This window comes from Urocampus carinirostris, chromosome 15 (assembly GCF_059441175.1).
Source record: "Urocampus carinirostris isolate Australia breed hairy pipefish chromosome 15, RoL_Ucar_1.0, whole genome shotgun sequence".
NCBI lineage: Eukaryota > Metazoa > Chordata > Actinopteri > Syngnathiformes > Syngnathidae > Urocampus > Urocampus carinirostris.
This window is the reverse complement of record NC_142363.1, coordinates 719,089-731,441: the sequence shown is the minus strand read 5'-3', so window position 1 is coordinate 731,441 and position 12,353 is coordinate 719,089. Positions and strand designations below refer to the sequence as shown.

The 12,353-nt window shown below is 38.6% G+C and overlaps 2 protein-coding genes across 5 annotated transcripts in view; one reads left to right on the top strand and one right to left on the bottom strand.

The window, feature by feature from the left end:
• Positions 1-12,353, bottom strand: part of ldlrap1b (low density lipoprotein receptor adaptor protein 1b) — a 43,133-nt gene that overhangs the window by 3,491 nt on the left and 27,289 nt on the right. Inside the window, exons 7-9 of one of the 3 annotated variants that reach the window (XM_088353813.1) lie at positions 10,748-10,881; positions 9,610-9,644; positions 2,608-2,639 (exon numbers count right to left, since the gene is read on the bottom strand). In XM_088353813.1, coding sequence (XP_088209939.1) covers positions 2,608-2,639; positions 9,610-9,644; positions 10,748-10,881 — 201 coding nt within the window. Of the gene's footprint in view, positions 1-2,607; positions 2,640-3,774; positions 4,495-9,609; positions 9,645-10,747; positions 10,882-12,353 lie in introns of those variants that run through there. The other 2 variants (XM_088353814.1, XM_088353812.1) reach the window with 2 other exon arrangements.
• The window catches only part of s100pbp (S100P binding protein), a 66,794-nt gene that overhangs the window by 29,988 nt on the left and 24,453 nt on the right, over positions 1-12,353 (top strand). The window contains exon 6 of one of the 2 annotated variants that reach the window (XM_088353809.1): positions 1,039-1,923. The exons of the other annotated variant lie outside the window; for it this stretch is intronic. Within the exon in view, the coding sequence (XP_088209935.1) occupies positions 1,039-1,085 (47 nt within the window). The 3' untranslated portion in view covers positions 1,086-1,923. Of the gene's footprint in view, positions 1-1,038; positions 1,924-12,353 lie in introns of those variants that run through there. 2 annotated transcript variants of the gene reach the window in all.

Sequence of the window (12,353 nt, the reverse complement as noted above, 5' to 3'; positions counted from 1 at the left end):
CTTTTTGCGTCTTACACTCCTGATGGAGGGTATCAATGATGGTCCTCTGGACAGCAGTCAAATCAGCAGTCTTCCCCATACTTGTGATTTAGTTTACTGAACCAAGCTAAGTGTTTTTAAGGCTCAGGAAACCCTCGCAAGGTGTTTCGAGTTAATTAGATGATTCAGGTGATTAGTTGAATAGCCTACTTGTATACTTTTTCATGATATTCTAATATTTTGAGATAGGATTGAGTTTTCTTAAGCTGTAAGCCAAATTCAGCAATATTAAAATAATAAAAGGCTTGAAATAGTTCAGTTGATGTGTAATGAATCCAGAATGTATCACATTTTTGTTTTTTTAATTGCATTACAGAAAATAAAGAACTTTATGACAATATTCTAATTTTCTGAGACAGTCCTGTATTTACGATGGGAATTTCATTGGCTAACCAATGTGTTAATCAACATTTGAATCAGTCACTATTGGCTTAAGATTGAGACTGAATTAGTTAAGTGTTTTTTTCCATGAAAACAAGCTCGCAATTGGCCCAAAAAAGTGTCAATCAAAATGTCAGAGGCTAACAGCTATACTAGAAGTCATCTGACAAGTCTTTATTTTTAAAGTTATAAAGCCATACAAATGGCTTACGATGAAGATCGTCAAACGATGCAGGAAGTTGTAGAAATCTGGAGGCTTGCCTTCTGAGATTCAAAGATGGAAGTCACTTAATTTTTTACGCCTTAGCCCAGAAAAAACTGAAATGTTGATTATTGGTCCAGCTCACTGTCGTCAGTTGTTTTCAAACACTACCCTGAACCTAGACAAATGTAATAACACCCATAGTGACTCGGTCAAAAATCTAGGTGTTATATTTGATCCTAATCTGTCGTTTCAGTCACAAAAAATATTACTAGAATAGCTTTCTACCACCTCCGTAATATTGCGAAGATTCGTTCAATGCTGTCCCAATCAGATGCAGAGGTTTTAATTCATGTGTTTATTACTTCTCGGCTTGATTACTGTAATGTATTGCTTTCTGGTCTCCCGATGTCTAGCATTAAAAGTTTGCAGCTGGTTCAGAATGCAGCAGCTAGACTTTTGACTAAGACCAAAAAGTTTGAGCATATAACTCCAGTATTGGCCAACTTGCACTGGCTCCCAGTCCACTTAAGATGTGAGTTTAAGGTTCTCTTATTAACATACAAATGTTTGCATGGGCTTGACCCTCTTATCTCTCTGATTTGATTTCCCCCTATGTTCCTGCACGGAGTCTGCGCTTGGAAAATGCCGGTCTACTTGTGACTCTGAGAGCCAAGAAGTCTGCAGGCTCGAGAGCGTTCTCCATCTAGGCCCCGGTGTTATGGAATCCCCTGCCTCTGGAGATAAAATCTGCAACCTCAATGGAAGTTTTTAAATCGAGGCTTAAGACACACTTCTATTCCAAAGCTTATGATTGATGCCCACCTCCTATTCTGTATTGTCCTGTCTTTTTCCGACTGCCTGCCTGGTGGTGATACGAAGGAGAAGGACGATTTGAGATGAGTCAGCAGACCATCGTCTGACCTGAAGCATGTGAACGCCTGCATGGACCAGCTGGCAGAGATGGGAAGCTGCGTCGTGGCCGTTATAGACTCTCTGGACTAGTTTACAGGCTGGGGGCGTCATTGCTGTCATGCACTTTACGGACATTTTCAACATCTTACCTAGTGTTTACTATTCTGTGTACAATAATGCTAATTTTGATTCACCCTGGTCAATCCTGGAAGGGGGATTACCACATGTGAGGTCCTTTCTCAAGGTTTCTCTTTTTTCCTCACGCTGATGTTTTTGAGTTGTTCCTTGCCCGCATGCTGGTTTAAGATCAGGCAATTGTGTAATTGTAATCCTGTGCAGTCCTTTGAGACATTTTTTTGTAAATAAATGTGACTTGACTTGCATGATTTAAGGCAGGATTTTTTTATTTTTTTTATCTGTCGACATTATCGTGTTTTGGAAAAAATATTTTACAAGGTTGGATTCCCTGGACTTTCAAGAATGTAACCACGACGTATTTGCAGATAATCGTACCATAACCCGAGGTATAGGTGAGCCAAGACAGCTTTATAGTTTTCAGGTATATTGTTATAGACCGATTGTGATGTTTCTGTGATGAGTACATTATGAAAATGTTCTCATCTATTTAATCCCAAGAGTCTTAGCTTTCTAATGATGTTTTTCAGTGACATCGTCAGAACATCAAAGGGTTAAGAAATATGCAAATGTCACCAACCCCGCAGCGAAGGGGAGTCAGATTCAAGCACAACAGCAGTGGCCGCATCATAAGACACCAGGGCCCTATCTCGCAGTGCACCCTCTGTAGTGTCAAATACAAAATAGAACCCGCTATGGAGACTGTGCCTTTTAACATGGTGCACCCTACGGCCCTGAAAATACATTATTATTTGAGCAGACAGATGAGAGACACAAGTACAAGTGGGGTCTAGTCTCAGTCGAGCTGTGCGAGTCATGAGCGATGCTAATGGTTGATGGCAAGTTGGAATGAATCTAATTACATATGGACATCCAGACAAGCGAAGAGGGACACTTAGGCGAGTCTCACCAGATCGAGTACATGACTGAATTACCTGAACAGGATTCAAAGCTATCCAGACTGCGGCTGCATCGGGAGGGCAAATAGCACAAGTCAGGAAAGGCCCCAAATGTGTTAGAAACTGACAAATGTGAAAAAAACATTTGAGCGGAAACTTCCCCCCAAAAAAGGGGAAAAAACTGTGAATGATCACTTGGCCGAGACCCGTTATACACTGGAGAACAATTAGAGAACAACTTAGCATTTTCACTGCTCAACAGTTTAAGGGCATTTTGTCAAGTCTATACTATCCATTCTTCTTTCAGCCTCCTACACAGTTCGGTGATTGTAGTGGGTTTCTTGACCATGACTTTGTCATCAGGGATTTTCTAAAGGTTCTCAATTGGGTTGAGTTTAGAACTACTGGCAGGCATTAATTTAATGTTTTCACCTTCAAGGAAATTCTTTACCCGTTTTGCTGTGTCACAGGGAATTGTCCTGCATGAAAACTGCAGGCTGATTGGGCGATGAACACAAAAAATGGAAAATGCGCTGTTGAAGATGGCTCTGATACACATTTGCATTCACTTGCATTAACTAGAACATGCAAACTCCACACGGGGATCTGCAGTAGGTGGAATTGGACCATAAAACTCGTGCGTGCTAACCAGCAAGCCGCCATGCCGCTAAAAACAACAAAATTTCAAATAATATTTGTAAAATATTTTTCATATTTCAAAATTATTAAAGTTTTTAGGAGTGCTTTACTTTTGATCTTCAGTGTGTATAAACCTATCCAAATGCACATTAATCAGGAGCTCTGAACTATGAGAGAACTATCATATTTTTTATTTATTAGAAATCAAACATTTGGCTGACAACGGAACCTAAAGGCAATGTCCCGAATTTGAAACTTTACTCTCTGCTGCCATCTCCTGGCCTAAAGTCATGATCGCAACCTTAGTCAGTTCATTTATCAAGTAGGTGCATTTCTTAAGGCGCGCACGAATAACATACTTTTTTAATCTTTTTGTGGGGTTAGATTGTATTTGTAACAGGACCTTTCTTACTTTTAACATTTTAATGCTTCTAGGAATAATTATGTAGCGAATATGGGTGGTAAATAAATTATTCTACCAAAAAATGTATTCACCAATTGAATTAAAGAGCAGAGTTTATTCTTTTCAAAACTCGTCTCGCCTTTTCGGAGCACTACATATATTTTTAGGCCATTATGTCAGGAAAACGGATACTAAACAAGGTTTAGTTATTCTGAAAAGTGGGTACACACACTTTAGGTGAATTCTTTTTACCGTTTTTGATAATTCAATATATTTTATTCAAGACACACACACTCTTAGATTTATGGACTTTTCTTTTACTAATCATCTTCTGAAGAAGGATGAAAAAAAAATAATAATAAAAGGAAAATTAAACAAAGCCAACTAGAAGTTGAGCACTTAAACTGGCACCATTTGATGGACAACAACCTTGCCTTGATTATTACGCTATTGTATCCCCCTTTTATGTCACACCAATACCTAGCAACAACGGGATGTTCTGCGAAGTTCCGCTTAGAAGATGACGGCCCAGTGTTTATGTCCTTGGCTGTAAGAGCAAAGAGGAATCCTTGTACGCTTGAGACACTGTTGGGACGAGGACCACAAGATGCAGGGTGTTGAAGCAGAGGTTGACTGCTGGTGGCTTCAGGCTTCTCTGAGGTGGCTGGCTTTGTCACACCGGATTGGCCGCTATCTTGATTAAGCTTGGCTGCTGACTTGGCAAGGTTCTCTGGCTAATTGTTGGGCTGAGACTTGGTCAGGACCAGCCAGGGTTTTGGTCCAGTTCTTCTTGTTAGGATATGTCCTCTTGCCTTCTTGCTGGCCAAATTCAGACCACCCTTGCAAGGTGAGACGTATACCAGCTCTCGGTTCCGGGTCTCCTGGGAGGGGCAGACCGCCTGTTGTGGAGTTGTCACGGCAACGTTTCATACGCAAATGCAAGCTAAAACCTTGATGAATACTAATCACTGGTCAAGTAAAATATTGGCAGAGGAGTCTTTAAAACTAAAAGTTTAAAAGGTTTTGGCAAAAGAGACAGTAGTCTCTAAAACTGAGGGCAAGGTTGACGTGTCCATGGGAGAATAAGACACAGCGATAGCGATCAGACCGGCCAAGGGTATTTATTTGGCCCGCAATACAAAACAGAGAAGCGCAAGGCTGTTTTTATCTGTTCTCCAACATACCATGACCCTAACTAGAAACTGAATCATAATTTATGCTTCCATGGCTGTCAATTTGTAATATGGAAGGTTTTTATAAGGGCTGGAATTTTGATACCTTGAGATAAATGACAGGTCGATTTACAAAATAATCCATAATGCAACCCTATTACAATCGGATCCCCATGCTGCAGTTGCAATCGCAGTAATGTCAAACATTATCAGTTTGTTTCGTAGTTATTTTTGTTTTTGATTTTCTAAATACCCCCACAATAGTTGGGGAAGAATAAATGGTATACCTAGTTTGTTTTGTTAATCCTAAAATGACACCAATGATCACAAGTGAATAACTGGAAAAAAAACAATCTGAAATATTTAGCTTCGTGTGGGAATATACATATAATAACAGTGTGGCACAATAATCATCATATAATAAGAGAAGGCAAAAATAAATAACTAATTCAAAACCAGGAACTTGTTTACATGTGGATCTCCCCACCGGACATGTTTGTGTTGATAAAGGATTAATGTGTTCATGGTGGTCTAAAAAAAAATCCAAACAACAGATGATGCACCATTACAATCTGTCAATAGGCCATTCGATGACTGAGGTCATTTTAGCCTGCAACAAACTTATTTTTAAATTACAGCTCCGTCCAGATGACTCTCTATGTATGGCATATGCCAACTGGAGAAATTTTAATCAATCAAACTCGAGATAACATGAATCAAAGACTGCTTGGTTTTGACATAAATGGAGCCCCTAGCAAAAAGTATGGAATCACCAGTCTTGGGCAAGCCCATACATTTTCTTCTGTAGAAGATAAGATCACAAACATGAAACAATCATAAGGTCATTCCAAAGTGCAAACCTTGGCATTCAGAAACTCGAAAATAAATTAAGAAAAAACATTGCGTTGTTGAGTATATCATATCATGGGGAGAACATGCAAGATCAACACAGGAAGGCTGGTAGCTGGATTTGATCCCATGATCTCAGAACTGTGCCGCGTACACACTAACCACTCAAACGTCGAGCCGTCCCTGTTTATCATGATTCCTTTTCTTTTTTTCCCTTAGATTGGAGTAATAACGTGTTTTTTTTACCTGTGTTTGGTCTATAAAAGTAGCATTTACTGACCACCGTAAAAATATTTTATTCATTTATTTTAGTGCTTCTGAATGCCAAGGAGTTATTATTTTCATGCTTTTTATCCGAGTTTGTTCTACAAAATATTATGTCTGAGTGAGTACTTGTCTAAGACTGATTAATCTAGACTTTTTGCTAATGGTTGTATAATTAGTGCCCCTGCATGTTATAAAGAAACAAAACAAGTAAACTACTAATAGTACAAACTTATTTTTTTCTTCACCTGTCAGGTGTGTCACTAGAAATGCAAGCAAAATGTAAATGTGGATCATTTTTTTATGGCGCCTGCCATTTTTAATTGGACATGTCTCAAGTCTTCATTGAACCTATCATGCAGATTTCAGGAGTACAGAGTGAACTCAATAGAGCAGGGGTTGGGAACCTTTTTGACCCAAAGAGCCACAAAAGCAAAAATATTTTGATTTCTTTTTTGGAGAGAGAGCCACACCATATATTTTAAGACAAAATACTATAAAACCGCTAAACCCGCTCTTGAGACAAAAGCTAATTCCTCAGCACATTGTATTTCATTGTGTGATGTTAAATCGCTATTTTCATGAGTACATGTGGCTCGGAGATAAAATTGTACCCACGCAAATCTCCCCTGTACATTCAAAATATGACATGGGCGGAGTTGTGTCAACAGTGCGCGTAGCTGACTAAATGCTAGTCATTACAATGGTTCAGTCCAGTTTATAAAGCGCATACTCCCCACTAGAGTTTAAAGTCACAGTGACACACAGACAGATCTGTTTTGGCTGTACGTCGCTAAGAAATCCTTTATATAGAAGCTCATTAATCCATTTTGGTTCACTGTCGATACCTTAATGATAAAAACCCACAGAAGAACTTAACAGCCAGAAACGCCAGCCAAGCACACAGAGCAATATGATTGGGTGCGCTGTAGGGGTGGGCAGAGCTATGTACACGGCGCACTTCTGTCTGAACCGAAGGTAAATACGTTGGTAACCTTGTTTGCTGACATTTTTACAAAATAACTGCTTGCACTTGGTTTTGAAACCATTAATATATTTTTTTAAAAATCAAGGTAAAAATGAGCCTCAACGATCTTAAGTAACTGGGGGAGGGAGACAAGTTTAAGTGGTATATCCGTCGTTATGGAACACCGGCTGTGGCGGTATTATTATTTCATTCATTTTATCAAATCATGTAATGTCTCACAGTGAAGTAAATGCGGTGAAAATTTTGATTTTTTTCTATTGAGTGAGTTTGTCAGCATTGCTGTAATTTGTATTAAAATATATGGTATGGCTCTCAGGAAGAAAAAAAAAATATATATTTTTTTTTTAAAAAGTTTAAAATATCCAATAAAGTGGCATACCTGCCAACTTTTGAAAGTGAAAAAGCCTAGTAGCTAGGGTCCAGGGGCCGCAGGCCCTGGTCAGGTCCAGGACGATGTCCGGTGGGGGGTTCAGGGGGGTGAAGCCCCCCTGAAGTCAAAGGATTTTTAGCATTTTCAGGGCTTAAAATGCAGCTAAGAAGTAACAAATTTTACATTTTTTTCACAATCACAACCTCATGTTTACAGTCAATTTACCTAAACTGTACTGATGGAAATAATCAAAAGAAAGTTCTTTAAAGCTCAACAATGTATTTAATATAACAAAGTCATAGAAAACCCTCATAGTTTTCTTTTCTTTTCAATATTTGATACAATAAGAAACAAAACATTTAATTTTTTATCATTGAAGTAATATTATTCAGTGTTGGTTCTTGGGTTGGTTTTCAGGTTAGTTTGGAAACTTGTTATTTGAGATATTCCAATATATTTGTGAGTGAATAATTATATAATTGATTTTGATCAGTTTTTATATAAATAAAATAACAACCAGGCCCAACACTGACTAATAGTTAAATTTTACATGCAATTTAACTATTGGAAGCAGTTGAAGATAAAACAAAATTTGGCAAACAATAATTAAACTAATTATCTAACTAAGAAAACATTTCACTGGCACATTTCCAAGTGTCACTGCACTGCATACAAGTGTATGTCCATTGAGGCAGTCACTTCTCATCTTAGAAATTCCCAATTTCACTTAACTGACTTCAGTACATATTTAAGCAATAAACAAACTAAAGGCTAAATCTATATATATCATGCAAACAATTTCACTGGCACATTTCTAAGTGTCACTGCTCCATTGAATCAGTCACTTCTCAAAGTGAAGCAAGGCACACCAGAGTCAATTGAACATGCGAGGCTGAAAGATTTTTATTCGCTGAAAAGCCATAAACATTCATGGGTTGATTCACTTCAGCAAAATTAATAATATCCAAATGTTCTCCATGTTATACAACTTTCTGCACTTCTCCGGTAGACTCCATGACCTCTATCCCCGCTGCCAATTAAACAATGGCGGTGCTCCAATTGAGCTAAAAAATAAACCTCGCGCATAAGCAGCCAGGACTGGCAGTGCTGATATAGCCGTTGTTTGAAATGGTACTTTGTCTCCATCTTGCGGTGGAAACCCGTAGTTTCTGTCATGGCACCGTATCACCGTAGTGGTTTAAAGAAAACCGTACTCATTACGGCAAAACCGTAGTACTTGGCAGGTATGAAGTGGGTTCAACTTCATGATTGTGTCCCACTTGTTGATGGTTCACAAGAAATTACAGTTTTATGTCTTGATGTTTGAAGTCTGAAACGTGGCAAAAGGTCACAAACTTCAAGCGGGCCAAATAGTTTCACAAGCCGCTGTAAGAAAAAAAATATATACATCTTGCTACTATGGCTCATAAAGGTTCCTGACCCCTGCTGTGTCTCATATAGATATGAATATACCACTTCAAATTTGTCTCCCGCAGTTACTAAGAGTGTTGAGGCTCAGTTTTGACTGTCATTTTTGTCCTAAATAATGGTTTCAAGAAAAAGTCCAGGCAAAGTAATTTGGTAAAAATGTCACAAAATACTGCAAATGAGGATACCAACATATTTAGGTTCAGTGCAGACGGTGCTGGTCAAGGAGAAGGAGTGTGTGCGTCCTGTCCAGTGTACAGCTCCGCCCATTCCTACAGCCCACCAAATCAAATTGCGCTAAGTGTTTTGCAAGAGGTTCTAGGTATTTAAAGTTTGTTGTGTGCCTTTTCATTCAAAAGTGTATAAAAAAAGAACAAATGCGTAGATAAATCACATTGAATGTAATTTTTCCATTAAAAAAAGAATGAAGATGTTAAAACAGCTTAAAGCTCCCACCGGTATACAGGTATATCAATTGTAAAAATCAATTATTTCGTCTTAAAAAGGTGGGACGTGTCATTTGAAAACAGCCTGCAATCAAGACTTCAAGCCAGAAGATGGCGGCAGAGTACCAAGTGTTTGCCTTTATTTTTTGGACACGCTCGAATGAACTCTTCTTTTTTCATCATTTTGGGGGTTTGTTAAGTCCCGAACAGCCCTGATAAAAGTCAAATAAAAACAGGAGGGCGCAATGAAAAATAAAGCATAAGGGCTCTTTGAACTCAGTTCTGCATTGTTAACACATACTTAATAGGAGGTATTTTTAATTTCAACATAAGCCTTACGATTGTAGTAGAAAGTATGACACCTGTACATCAAGGTAGTACGGGTTGTTTCTAACATTTTCATAGCTTTGGAATAATTCGTGGTTGGGATAAGTAAATTTCAATAAACCGTTAGAAATTAGCGGAGATTATTTACTTACCTTGAGAAGGCTTCATCCAGACAATCCTCAAGCTCCTGTGATGAAAATCTGAAGTTTATTTTCAGTCTGGCTTTTATGCTTTAAGTAAAATGATGTTACGTGCTAACGGTAACATGCCTGAATACAGGACTGTCTCCAAAAATTAGGAGATTGTGATTAATTTTTTTATTTCCTGCGATGCAATTAAGCATGTCATTGATTTTGGATTAATTGCAAATAAACCGATACACTGAAACTCATTGTTTTGATATACTTATCTAGGCTAAAACTCGAATATTATATCTCAAAATATTAGAATATCGTAAAGGATACTAGTAAGCTCTAGACCATAATCAGGAATAAAGTAAAAGGCTTGCAATATTTCTGTTGATTTGTAATGAATCCAGAATTTGACATGTTTTTGTTTAGTTTATTACAGAAAATAAATGACTATCACAATATTCTTATTTTCTAAGACTGTACAATCAGGTGCAAACACACCGTAATGTTTTACACACCTCAACCTTGAAATACCGAAAATGTAAATTTTTCTCTTTCCCTCGAGAGTACAGTAATCCCTTGTTCATCATGGGGTTACGTTCCAAAAAGAGCCCATGATAAGCAAAATCTGTTAAATAAAAACCTTTTTTTTGTAAAATGAATACTACACACTTCAGCCAGAAAAAAAACACTATTTACAGGCCCAAGCATTTGTTTTTTTATCTTTTGCGATTCTGAGGTAATATTAATTGGCCAACTCAGATATCTTTATCCTTTTTAATCAAGATAAACAAGCTACATAGCCAATTAGAATGCAGAACGCAGTAAATGATCCGTGAAGCAGCAAGATTGTAAAAGGTAAATCGTGTTGTAGCGATGGATAACTACAAATTAATTATGTTTTTTAGATACTCAAAGAGTCTCACTTTCACCACACAATGGTATTGTAAAGCATTATTCTAAAACTAAAATTACAACAAATAATCTACATCAGTATATATCACTTTTGGTTTAGTAGCGGCAGAGAAGTCCAACTCTCAACTCATTATGTAGATTTGCATTAAAGTCACTCGCTTAACAACATTAAACTTGATTTGACCACATTTTATTGTATCAAAGCTAAACGGTTACAACTAATAAGTATTGTGTCTTGACTTACCCATACTGTATTGTTGTTTTTAGTTGCATGGTGATGCACAGTGAAGGATTTCCTCTCCGGTTGAAGTGCTCCCAAGTTTACTAATGTTACATTGGCCTCTTCTTCCAATTCTAGGAGTTTTGTTGTGTTGATCTCTGGAAAACAAAACTAACACAATAAGTAAAATTAACACGGTTAACATTTTTTTTAATCTGGTTGCACTAATGTAACCTAAAAGAGTGTGTGTATAAGAATTCATCATGTTTTGTTCATGATGTTAAAGGGATTACAAAACATTTTTTTATTCAATTAGGCACAGATCTTGTTGATAGATAGATGTATAGATACTTTATTCATCCCCGGAAGGAAATTCACACTTCCAGCAGTATCCTTGCGTTAAAAATAAAATAATAATAAAATAAAAGGAATAGAATACAGAAATACCCAATATAACGTGTTGATACAGAGTATTTAAATAGTGCTACATGAAATACACACTTTAATAAAAAATAGGGTTCTATGCAAATGTGGGGCTGGGGTTTAATGTGGGCTTTTACTCCCCTGGATGGAGTTAAAGAGCCTCATGGCATGAGGAAAAAAATTATCTTCTCAGTCTGTCCGTGGAACAAGACTGTGACAGCAGTCCGTCACTGAAGCTGCTCTTCCGTTTGGAGATGATGCTGTGTAGTGGATGTGATGAATTGTCCATGATTGACCCCAGCTTTTTCAGTGCCCGTCTCTCAGCTACAGTTGTCGGGCTGTCCAGCTCTGTGCCCACAACAGAGCCCGCTTTCCTCACCAGTTTATTAAGGCAAGGCAAGTTTATTTGTAAAGCACAATTCATACACAGATGTTGAAGGACGCCAGCCTTCTGAGGAAGTCGGCTTTGTCCTTTCCTGCACAGAGCTGTGAGGGCAGTCCAGTCTAGTTTATTATATATAGTTTATTGTCCAGCTGCACACCCAGGTATTTGTAGGTCTGGACAAATTCTACACATTCTCCTTTGATAGTTAAAGGAACCGGGTGAGTTCTAGTTCTCCTGAAGCCCACCACCATCTCCCTGGTCTTGGTGGTGTTCAGGTGCAGGTGTTTAGCGTCGCTCCATTGGACAAAGTCCTGAATCAATTTTCTGTACTCCTCCTCCTGCCCACTTCTGATACATCACACAATAGCAGTGTCATCAGCAAATTTCTGCATGTGGCAGGACTCAGAGTTGTACTGAAAGTCTGACGTATGCAGGGTGAATAGGAATGGAGACAGCACGGTCCCCTGCGGCGAACCCGTGCTGCTGACCACAGGGTCCGATGTACAGCCCCCCTGTTTCACATACTGGGGTCTGCCCGTCAGGTAGTCCGTAATCCATGCTACAAGGTGTGAGCTTACTCCCATCTCTGTCAGTTTACCACTATGTAGCAGAGGCTGTATGGTGTTGAAGGCACTGGAGAAGTCCAAAAATGTAATCCTCACAGCACCCTTGCCCCTGTCCAGGTCAGAGAGGGATCGTTGTAGCATGTAGACTTTAGCATCTTCCACTCCCACCTTCTCCTGGTAGGCAAATTACAGAGAGTCGATGGCGTGGCGGAACTGTGGCCTCAGGTGGTGTAGCAGCAACCGCTCCATGGTCTTC